General features: G+C 51.9%; 3 protein-coding genes across 3 annotated transcripts; all 3 read left to right on the plus strand.

The window, feature by feature from the left end:
• The first annotated feature begins 712 nt into the window (after nt 1-712).
• LOC117653089 (cytochrome P450 4V2-like) lies at nt 713-2,311 on the plus strand. Its single transcript, XM_034398462.1, has 5 exons — nt 713-967; nt 1,054-1,602; nt 1,669-1,827; nt 1,870-1,931; nt 2,005-2,311. Exons 1-5 carry the CDS (start codon nt 713-715, stop codon nt 2,309-2,311), a joined length of 1,332 nt encoding a protein of 443 aa, XP_034254353.1.
• Nucleotides 2,312-2,972: 661 nt separating this feature from the next.
• LOC117653090 (cytochrome P450 4g15-like) lies at nt 2,973-4,882 on the plus strand. Its single transcript, XM_034398463.1, has 5 exons — nt 2,973-3,068; nt 3,148-3,498; nt 3,572-4,174; nt 4,244-4,506; nt 4,588-4,882. The coding sequence occupies exons 1-5, from the start codon at nt 2,973-2,975 to the stop codon at nt 4,880-4,882; spliced, it is 1,608 nt and encodes a 535-aa protein (XP_034254354.1).
• A 593-nt stretch (nt 4,883-5,475) lies between these two features.
• LOC117653615 (RRP12-like protein) lies at nt 5,476-11,999 on the plus strand. The gene is made up of 22 exons (XM_034399411.1): nt 5,476-5,685; nt 5,895-6,081; nt 6,169-6,295; nt 6,378-6,560; nt 6,638-6,754; nt 6,850-7,065; nt 7,139-7,374; nt 7,487-7,760; nt 7,872-8,036; nt 8,122-8,249; nt 8,338-8,470; nt 8,603-8,851; nt 8,939-9,165; nt 9,239-9,362; nt 9,472-9,802; nt 9,891-10,048; nt 10,140-10,408; nt 10,499-10,653; nt 10,746-10,937; nt 11,030-11,173; nt 11,258-11,468; nt 11,545-11,999. Exons 1-22 carry the CDS (start codon nt 5,556-5,558, stop codon nt 11,645-11,647), a joined length of 4,059 nt encoding a protein of 1,352 aa, XP_034255302.1. The 5' UTR covers nt 5,476-5,555; the 3' UTR covers nt 11,648-11,999.
• The last annotated feature ends 666 nt before the right edge of the window (nt 12,000-12,665 follow it).

The raw sequence follows: 12,665 nt of genomic DNA on the forward strand, positions 1-12,665 counted from the left end.
GAGTGCGAGAGAGAGGCACTGCGGAATGAGGCTGCGGCGCGCGGCCGACTAGGGAGCCCACGCCGTGCCGCAGGCAGGCCCCCTCGCCGTGCTGGCCGTTGGGCGGCCTACCGGCGCGGCGCGCTCCAGCGCCACGGAGAGCACCGAGGCAGCCGTCCTTCCGATTGCCATCGCCTCGCCTCGGCTCGCGGTGCCGCGGGGAGACGAAGAAGACGATGCAGTTACTTAACCCATTGCACTAGCCGCCGGGGCAAAAAAAAGTCCGTTCCCGTTTCTATAGGAGCAGCCGCAGGGGTCCTTGGGTCCTCGGCGTTGCTTTGTGAGGAAAGGGCTCCCCCTCCGGTGCTCTATTTGGCAGGCTTCCCTTTGGGACTTCCCTTGGGCCCTGCCTTCCACTCAGTGCTGGTCTGCTGGTGCACGGCCCCGCGTCTCGCCAAGTCCTCGGCCACCATGAAGCTGGCCTGGACCGCCTGGGCGGTGCTGGCCGGCTGCGCGGCCTACGTCGTGGCCCGCCTCGTCGCCGCCGTCGCCAACGTGCGGCGCATGCAGGTGCGTCCAATTCTGGGAGGAGGCCGTAGGCACCGGGGACTGCTTGCTGACGCCCAGCTTCTCGCAGAGGGTGCTGGGGGACGCGCCGGGCCCCCGCGCGCGGCCCGTCGTCGGCAACGTCCTGGAGCTGCTGGTGGCGCCACGCCGCTTCTTCCCCGCCATGATGGCCTTGGTGCGGCGCCACGCGCCCTCGTTCGCCTTCTGGTGCGGCCCCGCCTGCTTCGTCGTCACCGCGCACCCCCTGGACTACGAGGCGGTGCTCACCAGCCGCAGGTTCAACGACAAGTCCTCGTGGTACCCGATGCTGCGCGCGGCCCTGGGCAGGGGGCTCATCGTGCTGAGCGGCGAGCCGTGGCGCCGACACCGCAAGGCCGTGGCGCCGTCCCTGCACCAGCGGGTGCTCGCGCAGAACGTGCAGGTACTGGCGGCACCGCCCATGGAGCCCCTCACGAGACGGCCACGGCATGTTTCACACTCAGTGCACCAGCCCCCGTTGTCCGCCAGGTCTTCCACCGCAAGGCGCGGGATGTGTCCGACGAGCTGCTGGGGCCCGCCGCCGCCACCGGCGCCCCGCTGGACATCAAGGGCTTCTGCGACCTGGTGTCCATGGACGCCGTGTGCGAGACCATCCTCTCGGCGGACTTGTCCGACGACCGCGACGCCCTCAAGAGCTTCGTGGACGCCAAGAACGACTCGTGCGCCCTGGTGGCGCGCCGCGTGTGCAGGCCCTGGCTCCTCTTGGACCTGGTGTACGCCCTGACCGCGGAGGAGCGCGAGGCGCGGCGCATCGAGGCGCTCACGGACCGCTTCGTGGACGAGGTCATCAGACGCAAGAGGGCCGAGCGGCGGGACGAGGGGCACGCCGACAGGCAGCGGTCCTTCCTGCAGCACGTCCTGGCGGACTCGGCCGCGGCGTCCCTGCTGTCCGACGAGGAGCTCCGCGAGGAGGCCAAGGCCATGGTCATCGCCGGCGAGGGCACGGTCGCCAACGCGCTCAGCTTCACGCTCCTCATGCTGGCCATGCACCCCGACGTGCAGCAGGCCGTGCAGCAGGTAAGGTGCGCGCCGGCGAAGGAGGGCTGCGTCAAACGATGTGCTCAGCGCTCCGTTCTTCGGCAGGAGCTGCAGGACGTGTTCGGCGAGGACCCCGGCCGCGGCGTCACGGAGCACGACCTGCCGCACCTGGAGCTGCTGGAGCGCGTCGTCCTGGAGACGCTGCGCCTGTTCCCGCTGGTGGCCGTGTTCCTCCGCCACGTCGCCGAGGACACGGCGCTGCCGTCCGGCCTGACCGCGCCGCGCGGCAGCCACCTGCTCTTCTGCAACTTCCACATGCACCGCGACCCCGCCTGGTACCCCGACCCGCTGCGCTTCGACCCCGACAGGTCCGTTCGGACTACTTCCTGGCGAAAAGTCGACTCTTACTCAGTTTGCGAATCTATAAACTCTCCGCCGCAGGTTCCTGCCGGACCAAGTCCGCGGCCGGCCCCCGCTCAGCTTCGCGGCCTTCAGCGCGGGCCCGCGGTCGTGCATCGGCCAGCGCTACGCCATCATGTACCTCAAGACGGTGCTGAGCACGGTGCTGCGGCGCTACGAGGTGCACCGCGCGCCGGGCGACACCCGCACCGTGGCCGACCTGCCCGTCGAGATCGGCGTCATCCTCAGCCTGGACGGCGGCTTCCCCGTCACAGTGTCCCGCCGGCGCGAGACCGCAACGACGAGGAGTGCCGAGTCCGACGCTCATTTGGAAACAATAAATAAATGATACAAAAACAGGCAATGTGGAAGCATTCTGCCGTTACCTCCGACCAGAGCCCCTGCAAACCACGGGATAGGCAACCCGGTGCACTCCGGCGTTCGCCAACTGTTGGGTTTGCCTACTCCGCAGGCGTTCCTTTTCTCCGGAACACGGACTTTGGATCGCCACAACTCAGGTTATCGAGGCTTGTCGTGCATCAACACATTGACTCCGCACCGAGCTTTCGTCGCTCTGTCTCTCTTGCACCCCTACGGGATGCCCTCGAGTGCAACAGAGACAGCGCGATGAAAGCACTGTTCGGCGTCAGCTTCCTCCGGCGAGCTCTCGGTGACGTCAAAGAGACAGAGGAGGGGCTAGAGGCTCGAAGCGCGCCGTGACTGAGAAAGTTGTTGCATCGAACCGCTACTTACCGTTTGACGCGAAAAAACGTGTTGATTTGCTCCCCGGCTGCTCGGCTGCTCCGCGCTCGGCGGCTCCATCGCCATGGCTGCGACAGGTGCCTAAATTCATTCTTTCCGGTGTTGCGCGCTGCCTCGCCGACTCGAGCCTCAGTGGCGCGGGGCGCTTGCTGCAGTGCTGCAGGCCAAGCCAGGCGAAGCCTCGAGCTGAGTCGGGTGCAGCAGTGCAGTGAGTGCAGCGAAGTGACCCGGCCCTCGCCAAGCTAGCCATGCTGGGCCTCGTCGTGGCGGGCGCCCTGGCGCTGGCCCTGGCCGCGCTCGTCGCCTGGCTGGTGGACACGACGCGGGACGCCTGGCGCATGCAGGTGAGCCACAGCGGTCCGGAGGGCGTTACGCGCAGAGGGACGCCGTCGACGCGATGACGAGGACGGTCTTGTTCGGCAGGCCGTGCTGGCGGGCATGCCGGGCCCCAAGCCGCTGCCCCTGCTGGGCAACCTGCTCGAGCTGTTCACCTCGCAGGACAAGTTCTGGGCCACCGTGGTGGGGCTGATGCAGCGCCACGCGCCCACCTTCTGCTTCTGGCTGGGGCCCTGGCCCTTCGTCGTCATCACGGACCCGCGCGACTACGAGCACGTCATGAACAGCGCGCGCTTCAACGACAAGTCCACGTGGTACCCGCTGGCCCGGGTGGCCCTGGGCACCGGCCTCATCACCCTCAGCGGCAAGGTGTGGCGGCGCCACCGCCGGGCCATCGGGCCGTCCCTGCACCAGCACGTGCTCGTCCAGAACGTGGAGGTGAGTGGCTGCCTCGCGACGTCGCTGCTCCTCTTTGTCGGCTCGTGACTCTGTAGCCCCTCCCCGGCGGCAGGTGTTCCGGCGCAAGGCAATCGAACTCTCGCACATGATGACTCGAGCGGCGCGGTCGGCGCAGCCGGTGGACATCCTGGAGTACTGCAACATGGTGTCGATGGACTCGGTGTGCGAGACGATGCTGTCGGCCGACCTGTCCTCCGACGCCGCCGCGCTGGGCCGCTTCGTGGAGCAGACGACCAACGCGGCCCGCATGGTGACGTACCGCGTCTGCCACCCCTGGCTGCTGTGGGACTCGCTGTACGCCAGGACGTCGGCGGGCAGGGAGGCGGCGCGCATGGAGGCCGACACGGACACCTTCATCGACCACATCGTCAGCAAGTGGCGGCAGCACTCGGTGAGGCCCGACGCGACGCCCGAGGTGCACGATCAGGGCGTCGTTGCGCAGGAGCAGCCCGGTGCCAAAGGCGCCTGCCGCCCCCGGTCGCTGCTGGAGCACGCGCTGGCCACGCAGGGGCTGGCCGACCTGCTGACGGCCAGGGAGTGGCGCGAGGAGGCCAAGGCCATGGTGGTGGCCGGCCAGGGCACCGTGGCGCACTGCCTCAGCTTCGCCCTCCTCCTGCTCGCCATGCACCCGGAGGAGCAGCGCCGGCTGCAGCAAGTATGTCACAGGGCGGGTTCCAACTGGCGCCGCCTGTTCCACTGCCTGTTACTCACTTACCTATTTCAGGAGCTGGACGACGTGTTCGGCGCGGACCCGCAGCGCGCCGTCACGGAGCACGAGCTGCCGCACCTGCAGCGCATGGAGCGCGTCATCCTGGAGACGCTGCGCCTGTTCCCGCTCGTGCCCGTCTTCGGCCGGGACTGCGTGGAGGACACGGTGCTGCCGTCGGGGCCGCGCGTGCCGCGTGGCGCCCAGCTCTTCATGTTCAGCTTCCACACGCAACGCGACCCCGCCTGGTTCCCGGACCCGCTGCGCTTCGACCCCGACAGGTGCGGAAGGCCTGTGCCTGTGCTGACAGCATTGCCGATGAATTCGCTAATCACCCCTAACCGATTGGCTGCCCGCCGCAGGTTCCTGCCGGACCAAGTCCGCGGCCGGCCCCCGCTCAGCTTCGCGGCCTTCAGCGCGGGCCCGCGGTCGTGCATCGGCCAGCGCTACGCCATCATGTACCTCAAGACGGTGCTGAGCACGGTGCTGCGGCGCTACGAGGTGCACCGCGCGCCGGGCGACACCCGCACCGTGGCCGACCTGCCCGTCGAGATCGGCGTCATCCTCAGCCTGGACGGCGGCTTCCCCGTCACCGTGTCCGAGCGGGGAGAGTTCCCGCCGACGGCCCTTCCCGCGGCGTCTCGGCATCTCAACTAGTGGACAGAATTGGAAGAGAGAAGGAAAAAGAAAACAGGAAGTTTGAAACGCAATTTGTAGTCAGGTTAACGAGAATGACAAGAATTTTGTCATTACACTAGTAAAATATATTTCACACAAAGTTTAAAAAAAATAAATGCTTAAAAATTAGAAGAAAAAGCAGAGAAATTGGACAGTCTCGATAAAATATGGGACTACAAATTACATAAGTGGTGAGGCAGTACTAGCAACAGATTTATACCCAAACTTCTTAGAGCAGGGGCATGTCTTGAAAAGTTGTCAAGTCAATTTATTCCAGGAGTTTTAGGCCTCGGCCCTCGGCACCCTCGGCGTGCAAAGCGTGCAACGCGGAAACCGGAGACAACCTGGAACACGATGCACCGATGCACCTTGTCACTCCTCAACATGTGTCTAGGACATGCCCCTTTCGAGCATGCTGCTTTCGTCGTTTCACTTACCTGCACAATCCAAAATCGTTGAACACAACACCTGTGGCTTTACGACGACTCTCCCGCGCGCGAATTTGAAATTTGATCTTGAATCACAGCCTTTGGGCAAAGCTCAACTCGTAACAACAAACAACAACAAGCCCAAACATCAAAAACAACAGTCGACACGACACGGCACGGCACATGCTCGCTGTTTGTTGCTTGGTGATCACACTGCATTGAAGATGACGAAAATTAGAACACGGGTTAAAGGGAAGGGAAAACGATGGTTGAAAGGCCAGAGTTCTATCTCAAACCCAGAATCAAAGAAGTTTCGTGATGCTGCTCGGTCAAGATTCTTCCAGGAAAATTTAGGTAAGCCGAAAACCTAACCTTACCGCGTAACGTGGACTGGTCATTATAACTGATTATTACTGTTACTTCTACAAATCTTTGTCACATGAACCTTAATTCTACTTCTCCTGAACTGGTCTGGTTCATCAGTTTTCCATGACATCAAAATTACGCATTGTGTGACGTGTTAGACTAGCTGTCTGATTCAATGGATCTACTCTATTTTGCAGCGACTGAGAGCAAATTGACTTCTGATGCCCTGCGCAAACATGACGCCTTCATGGGAACAAAGCCCGAACCTTTGGAGGTGGATGGGGAAGAAAGTGAGACGGCTTACTCAGCATCAGGAAAGTCTTTTAAGACCTTCCAAACTTTTGCAAGCGATTGGAGCTCCTGTTCTAACGTTTCCTTTTCTAAGTAATATTCGCTCTGTTTTTAGTTAATTTTTACTTGATTCCATTGCTTTTTTTTTTTGTTAATTTTTGTGAACTTTTGCTCCTTTAGGTTTTTGAATCAATTCACTTCAAACTCAGCATTGCACAAAGAAATGCTCGCAGTTCTTGCTGCCATCACAGAGGTTATCAAAAGTAATGGTGGCTCAGAATCATCAACAGAGTACTTCGCTGCCTTGGTATTACCGTGTTACCTGCATTTGCCTTCAAAGTAATGAAATATGTCAAATTCAAAATTTTAAAGTTTTTCTCTGTTGTTAGATGACAAGCCTTGGTGTGAGTGAGTCTGAGGACTCTTTGGGTGCAGTTTTAACACTGCTCGGAATGGGCATTAAAAGCGTTCCTGAAAATGTACTAAAAAAGAAATTTTCAGAAGCGTCTAAAACTTTCATGGACCTCTTGATTCGCTTCGCTGAATCTGATAATCATGTTATACTACGATCCGTAAGTTCAAATTAGATTCACCATGTTAGAAACTGTTTCTGGTTGATAAGTATTTAATATAGGGCCTCTGCTTGTAGGTGATTGGATGCTTGAGTGTCCTCCTTCGCAGTCAAGAAGCAGTGGTTTGGAAAAACTCATCCACTGTTCAGGTGCTGGATTCCATCCTAGCTTTCACCACACATTCAAAGCCCAAGGTATGTGTACTTAACATGTCATGTTTTGTTGTTGATTTTTATTATTAGTATTTTTGTTCCTGCTTGGTGTGACTTTTCATTTATGTTTTTGGTAGATTCGTAAAGCAGCACATCATGCAGTTTGTGTCATTTTGAAGTCAGAGACTGATTCCTCCAAGAGTGATAGTCACCCAGCTGCACCTCATGTGGCTAAATTTTGTGTTAGATCCCTTGAAAATTCTGTTGGATCCGCGGCATCGCAGACTATCCTTCTACACACTCTAGTTCTTGTCAAAGAAACTATTTCAACCTTTCCTAAGCAGCATCTCAAAGTAAGTCTTAAATTGTGTCTGCATATTCAGGCTCTGAGTGGGCTAATCCTCATCTAAAACATTGCTGTTGTAGACTGTTGCAGAGACCGTCTTGAAAGTGATGACCTTGAACAATGTGTTGGTCAGCTCTTGTGGGATGCAGGCACTTCATTCTCTTTTTGTGTCTCGACCATCTGCCGTTATCCTGCCTGCAACTCTCAATGCACAACTTATTTCAGCTTTGTATGATTATCAACCTCCTGTGTCAGATGCGCAGCCAACTCTCGCATGGCTAGCAGTGATGCAAGAGGCCCACGTTAATCTGGGAAAGTGGGTACAATTTAATACTACAGTTTGTGCTTGGATCTCATTGTGCACACTGTTACTTGTCATCTGTCAATGGTCTTCTGGTGTAGTAATTAATTTTCTGTTCTCTTTGCAGACAAGATCTCTCTATGTGTTGTGCTCATTTACCAAAACTCTTCACCACAGTGTCTCAAATTTGGTTGTCGGACAAGCCAGATATTCTCAGCAATGCAACACATGCTCTTTCTGCTGTTATTAGTGACTGTCTTAAAGAAGCAGCTGCTCCAGCTGTTGTTGAGCGGTATTCCACAACCATATCAAAGGTCTTTAGTGTTCTGCAGGATGGTTTGAAATATCAATACCACAGTGCATGGAAACATGTAATTCACCTTCTAGCTGCCTTCTTTGAGGTAAATTGGGAAATAATCCATTAGTTTTGTCATTAAGGGGCTTCTTTCTTTTTTTTTATTTCATAGTTTAATAGTTTGATATGTAATTGTTTTCTCCATTCTGTTTTCCAGCATTGTGGTCCAACCTGTGAAAGCCTAGTCATCCCCTGCATTTCAGCTTTGGGTGAACTTCAAGACTCATACCAGTTCACTTGTGTTCATGAAGTAGACCATGCTCTTGGAAAGGCTGTTCAATTCATGGGCCCAAAGGCTGTCTTGAAAGCTATTCCTCTGCAGGTATGTTTCTTTATAGTGTCTGGTAATATTTGATTCTACTCTTAAAAAGTGAAAATTCTAATATAGTCCAACTTATATTGGCAAGGTTACTGGTGCAGAGGTAAACAGCCAAATTAAGCGTAGTTGGCTTCTCCCCATTCTCAGAGAATCAATACGCGATACACAATTGAGCTTCTTCGTAGAATACTTCCTTCCATTGGCAGGCGTCAGTTGGTATGTCATTGTGACTTTGCATTACTGAAACTTCCAAATTATTTTCTTTGTTTCGCTTGTTTTAGTATCTTGTCTTTTCATTTTGCAGGAAGACATCCAAGGATCTTGCAGCTCAAGGAAGGAAAGCAGAGTCAGTGGTGTATGAACTTTTCCAAGCTCAAGTTTGGGCTTTGCTACCCAGCTTCTGCAATCACGCCACTGATATTAAGGATTCTTTCAAGGTAAATTTTACCCTCGGGCCTTAAGGAAATAATATTACCCAAGGGAAGAATACTAACTTGATTTTTCTAAAACGTAATGTTTTCCTCTTGTACATTTAATTATTATTGATTGCTCTTGTTTGTTTTGTCCAGAGTCTTGCCAAAATTCTTGGTACCTTGATTACTGACCGCAAAGACTTGCGTCTCTCTGTAATGACTGCACTTCGGAGGCTGATTATTCACAGTCAAGAGGGCGAACCATCATCAAAAAAAGAGGAAGATTTGCGTGAACTGGGTCGGTTTGCCAAAAATTACTTGCCTATTCTGTTCAATCTGTACACCACTAAAACTAATGGCTCTGAAGAGGAGGGCCATCGCCTTTCTGCATTTGAAACAATCAAGGTTGTTCATTTTTTTCAGTTTTTTCTGCCTTATTTAAAGAGTGATTTATTTTTAAGTTGATAATTTATTGTTGTTTTTTTTTTTCAGGTTTACTTGTCAATAGCTGATCCAGTCTTGCAAAATGAGCTTTTTGTTAAAGCTTTCCAGAAGCTGAAAAGTGGTGTTGTTGACAAGTTTGTCAAAGAAAGTGTTATGGATCTGTTGAGGATTCTTGTTCCTTACCAGAGCTCTGAAAATATTTTAACATTGTACAGTCTTATTAAGGAGGGAATTGCTGATTCTAAGAATAGCCGTCTCCAAAAGAAATCTTACAGGTATGTTGACAGACTTGTTCACCAGTTGATGTTTGTTCCTAAAACCCTTGGCTAATACCATATTTATTTGCAGGCTGCTTGAAATTTTGTGTTCCTCTTCCTCAGAAACTTGTATTTCTTTCCAAAATGAAAATATTCAGGATGTTCAGAAGCTTCTGTTGCAGTCGTTATCATCATCAGCCACTAGCAGTCGTGGTGTATGTTTATCACAGCTTCTTTAAGCTACTTAAGATTAATGCCCTTGTTTAAATTGTAGGAGGTGCCCTTTCCAAGATCTGACATTTTCTTTCTCTTGTCTGTTTGTAGGCCCGATTACGTTGCTTGATTCACCTTGTACGAAGATTACCGGCCTCAAAATTCAACATTATTAAGCTGATTGTCCCTGAAGCTGTTCTATGTGTGAAAGACATTAATGAACGTTGTCGACAGGCTGCTTTTGCCCTCCTCCATGAACTAGGATTGACCATGTTTAGGTGGCAAGAGGAAGAGGTTGGCCCTGACAATGCTGTCACTGTGGAACAAGAGCACAAAGTAATGAAAGATTTCATGGCTTTGCTCCTAGCTGGTCTGGCAGGCACTGCACAACTTACTAGGTGCACACTTCTTGCTTTGGCTGATGTCACTCATCATTTCAAAGGTAGCTGTTTTATCATTTCAGAATTCTCTCTGATCTTATCTGATCTTTTCATATTAACTTGTTATACATGATACCATTCTTTTGGCAGCTAAATTCCCTATGGATCTCCTGGAATTACTGTTACAAAATGTTTGTGTCTTGGCAACTTCATCTAGTCGGGAAGTTGCTGGGGCTGCCGTAAGTTTCCTCAAACAGGTTGTTTATTCATTCCCTACAACAACTGTGGGTCCATTTGTTCCTACCATTGTAAGTTTCACGTGGTTTTATGTTAATTTAATTTATTTCCCCTGAGAATTATTTAAAATACCACCCCTTTTTTTCTTCTTTGTTCTTTTAGATGAAAGCAATTGTTACCATGACGGATGATTGTAAGAAACACTTCCGTCGAGAAACCCAACACATGCTTGATCGCATGATACGTAGATATGGCTGTGACGCTATTGAAAGACAAGTGCCTGGTAGTGATCAAATTATGTTGAAGAGGATTCGTAATCTGAGGAAACTCCATGCCAGGAAAGAACGTTTACGTGCAGAGAGGCTTAAAAATAAATTAGCGGTTGACGATAGTGAAGATGAGGACTTCACTATCAAAGCACGGGCCAAAACGTCAGTTCAATGAAGCTATTGTTTGTTATATGCAGTATCTAAATTTTAATCCTTTTAAAATTAATAGTGTTTCTGTTTCTTTTACTATAGCATTGAAGAAATTCTTGCTGAGAGTGATGATGAGCTCGATCTTGATCAAAATGAAGCCTCAAAGGGAGGGAAAAAGAAATCACAAGCTTGGATTAAGGAAGAACCAGGAGATATTATTGATCTTGCAGATTCTATGGCTGCAAGTAAAATAAGTGGTGTGTATTGTTCTCCTCATTGATTAAAAGCCACTTCAATATTTTGTAAAAAAAATAATTCTCAATTGTTTATTTTAAATTTTGTATTACAGCATCAAGGCCTAATGTAGCCACTGGATCAAATGCTGCTAAGCAGTCAAAGAAGGTCAAAGACCGCGGTTTTAAAACTGCTGAAGATGGGAGGCTTATCATTGATGACAAAGGTAGTGATGATGAGGAAACTGAAGGAGAACGTAAATTTAAATCAAGTCGAAGGATTCCAACTATCTCAGATTCAGAATCAGGTCAGTGCGGTTTTACTGAGAGCTCTCAATTTTTTTTTAGTTTTCTCTAAGTTTGTCTTTTGATTATTATATTATCCTTTCTCAATGTGCAGATGAGGACATGGATGCTGATGGTAATGACGATGGTGATGCTAAGAGCACCAAGAGTGGAGTCACTGCTAAAGGACGTAAACGTAAATTGAGTAATAGTGATGCTCGCAGTACCACAACTGCTGGTCCAAACGATAAGTATAAAAGTATGTTTGAGCAATAAAATATTTCAAGTTGTTTTTTTTTATTGTTTGTCTATTGTCTTACTAAATGTGCAATTTTGGCTTCAGCTGGTGGGTCTGGTATTCATAGACCCGTTGGGAAAGCCATGAGTGTAAAAAGTGGTGTTAGTGCTAAAACGGCCAAGAGTGGGAAATCTACCACTTCCACTGCCTATGGTGCTGAGTACCGCGCCAAGAAGGCCAGGGGTGATGTGAAGAAGGGAGGAGCTCCAGATCCATACGCATATGTACCATTAAACAGAGGATTATTAAATAAGAGGTAAAAGAATTATCTTTTATTGCTGTTATATTTATGGTAAGAATACATAATTTATTCACTAACAATTTTCTTTCAGGAAAAGACTGAAGCAGGAAGGACAATTCAAGGGTCTTGTCCGTGCGGCTCGCAAGGGGGCTGCTGCTGGCAGAGTGGCCAAGGTTCGAAAGACCCGAAAATAGTTTAAGTAGTGTTTATAGAATATGAATTGAATCAGTCATACCGATCAGACTCCATGAATAAAGCTTAAGACAGCAGGCTGTCTATATTTTCGTTGTATACAACACCCAATTTTGACAAGTCAGTTGGCTTTCATCTATTTTATTTGCATGTTGATCCGGCTTCAAACCTTGTTTCTCTCATTTGTTCTACAAGTCGTAGTATTTTTAAAATGTGTGATTTTGAGAGTGGTTGTTGAGCTATGATTGACTTAATAGCTCAACTTCTTCGATTGTGATGCTTATTATATCTGATTTGGATATTAATGTGAATCTAATTGTTCTTAGAATAATAAATCTGGATGTGATTGTCATATAGACTGTTTTGCATTTTATTTATTCCTACCTATAGTAACACGTTACATGAAAGCGCCTCTCTCGAGCTGATGATAAAAACACTTGACACCATCTATATTGCAAATTTTGAGGTGAGTGTTTGATTCACTCAAACAAAGCGCCCAACGTCGGACCTGCATGAGCAGCAGCTGATTGTTCTGATGCGCACAGCCGTCGGCTTACTCGACCGTCTTGTTGCAGAGGTTGAAGTTGGCGCCCGCGGGGATCGACCAAGAGGGTCTTGGGGGGCCGCTGCGCCCCGCGCCCCACTCCAGCAGCTTACAGGAGCCCAGCACGCTGGTTGGCGCGCGGCCCCGTCGCGGAGTGGCGCAGAGCGCACGGCGCAGGGCAGGCAACCCGCCGCGCTTTTCCGCCCGGGGTTACGGTTTGTGTTGCCCGCCCTGGCATTGCCGCACCGCGCCGCCGCCTAGCCTCGCGCCTCGCGACGCCAGCTGTTCGCCCGACGCCGCGCTACGCCGTGCTGCCGTGGGCCCGGGCTGCTTGGCTGGCCGCGCAGCGTAGCGACGCAGTGCTCCTCCACCCGCAACGCCGCAACCAGCCGCAACCCGCCCCGCTTGCCGCGACGCCCCGCCGAGGACGACGCCTGGCGGCCGCCGCACCGACGCTGCACCGTACCGCGCCGCAC

Source organism: Thrips palmi, unplaced genomic scaffold, assembly GCF_012932325.1.
Source record: "Thrips palmi isolate BJ-2018 unplaced genomic scaffold, TpBJ-2018v1 HiC_scaffold_8, whole genome shotgun sequence".
Lineage (NCBI taxonomy): Eukaryota > Metazoa > Arthropoda > Insecta > Thysanoptera > Thripidae > Thrips > Thrips palmi.